Below are 1996 nucleotides of genomic sequence, written 5' to 3'. Positions count from 1 at the left end.
TTTTTTTTCTGAGATGGAGTTTTGCTCTTGTTGCCCAGGCTGGAGTGCAATGGTGAGATCTTTGCTCACTACAACCTCTGTGATTATAGATCTCTTTCCTACTGAATTCATAATGTGACCTTAGAATCTACTATTAATCAGTGTGGACCCTGATTTTTATCAGTTAACATCCTGTGATATTCCAACTTTGTCCTCATTATAGAGATGGGAAAATTGAGGCCCAGAGAGGTAGAGCCGTTTCTTTCTTAAGGGCTCCATCTGCCAGTCCCATACCCTGAGTGAGATGGAGCTGGGTGGGCTGAGGTCAGGCCCCACAGACCATCCAGCCCTGCAACTAAGCCCACTACCAAGAACTTCTCTCCCCGCCTCATGCCTGCCTTTGCCTGGACAGGTACGGGAGGCAGAGCTGAGTGACCAGTATGAGGCAGCCTGCGAGTCAGCCTGCAGTGAGGCGGAGTCCACAGCAGCGGAGACCCTTGACTTGCCACTGCCCAGCTACTTCCGCTCCCGGAGCCACAGCTACCTGCGTGCCATCCAGGCAGGCTGCTCGCAGGAGGAAGACAGTGTCTCCCTGCAGTCCCTCTCCCCACCACCCAGTACTGGCAGCCTCAGCAATAGTCGCACGCTTCCAAGTGAGTACTGTGAAGAGAGAAGGGGTTTTTTTCTTCTTTTCAAGGTGACCCTAAGGACAATGCCTGGTGGGCCAGCCTGGGAGGATTCAGGGAGGAATCTGTCTCGGGCTGACCTGCACCAGGGGAATGGTTGAGAGCAAAAGCAGAAGGCCTTGGAGCTGAACTTCTAGCCTCCTGGCCACTAGAGCTCAAATGGGGGTCCCAGAGGCAGATACCATCCCTGGTGGGCATGGGAGGTGTTGGAGGGGCTGGAGCTTGTGGGGTCCTTGGTTGCTCCTTGGCTCAGAGCAGCCACCTGCTGTAGTCAGGGTTTATGGAAATCCAACCTGCCTGTTGGAATTAGGTCAGGGGAGGTTGGAACCTACCTAAAGAGAAGCCTGCAGTGAGGGTGGGGTCTGCACTGAGCCTTCTCAAAGGGATGTGTTTGCAGGCTTCTCTCATATTCACAATCAGGGAATACCTTCTGGATTCTTGGATGTTTTTTTTGTTGTTGTTGTTGCTTTTGAGAGTCTTACTCTGTTACCCAGGCTGGAGTACAGTGGCATGATCTTGGCCAACTGCAACCTCTGCCTCCCAAGTTCAAGCAATTCTCCTTCTTCAGCCCCCCGAGTAGCTGGAATTTCAAGCATGTGCCACCACGCCTGGCTAATTTTTTTTATTTTTAGTAGAGATGGGATTTCACCATGTTGGCCAGACTGGTCTTGAACTCCTGTCCTCAAGATATCCGCCCACCTCAGCCTCCCAGAGTGCTGGGATTATAGACAGGAGCCACCCTGCCCAGCCCTGGATTCTTGTTCTAAATCATCTGAAGATAACCCACATGTGATCAGAGAAAAAAGGGGTCCCTGTGTAACTGAGCAAGCCATGAAATAATAGAAAATTGCATGTTCTCGCTCATAAGTGGGAGTTAAACAAGGAGAACACATGGACACAGGAAGGGAAACATCACACACCTGGGCCTTTCGGGGGCTGGGGGACAAGGGGAGAGAGAGCATTAGAACAAATTCCTAATGCATGCAGGCTTAAAACCTAAATGACGGGTTGATAGGTGCAGCAAACCACCATGGCACCTGTATACCTATGTAACAAACCTGAACTTAAAAAAAAAACATTAAAATGGTCAAAAAAGGCCGGGCACGGTGGCTCACGCCTATAATCCCAGCACTTTGGGAGGCCAAGGCGGGTGGATCACAAGGTCAAGAGATCGAGACCATCCTGGTCAACAGGGTGAAACCTCGTCTCTACTAAAAATACAAAAATTAACTGGGCATGATGGTGCGTGCCTGTAGTCCCAGCTACTCAGGAGGCTGAGGCAGGAGAATTGCTTGAACCCAGGAGGCGGAGGACGCGGTGAGCCGAGATCG

The 1996-nt window shown here is 51.2% G+C and overlaps 1 protein-coding gene across 7 annotated transcripts in view; it reads left to right on the top strand.

Annotated features, from left to right (window-relative positions):
- The window catches only part of DLGAP4 (DLG associated protein 4), a 227761-nt gene that overhangs the window by 138516 nt on the left and 87249 nt on the right, over positions 1-1996 (top strand). For all 7 annotated transcript variants that reach the window (XM_037732794.1, XM_017512532.2, XM_037732790.1 and 4 more), the window contains one exon: positions 392-632. In XM_037732794.1, coding sequence (XP_037588722.1) covers positions 392-632 — 241 coding nt within the window. The remainder of the gene's footprint in view (positions 1-391; positions 633-1996) is intronic.

This window comes from Cebus imitator, unplaced genomic scaffold (assembly GCF_001604975.1).
Source record: "Cebus imitator isolate Cc_AM_T3 unplaced genomic scaffold, Cebus_imitator-1.0 Scaffold18, whole genome shotgun sequence".
Lineage (NCBI taxonomy): Eukaryota > Metazoa > Chordata > Mammalia > Primates > Cebidae > Cebus > Cebus imitator.
The sequence above is the reverse complement of the archived record's forward strand: the minus strand, read 5'-3'. Positions and strand labels throughout refer to the sequence as shown.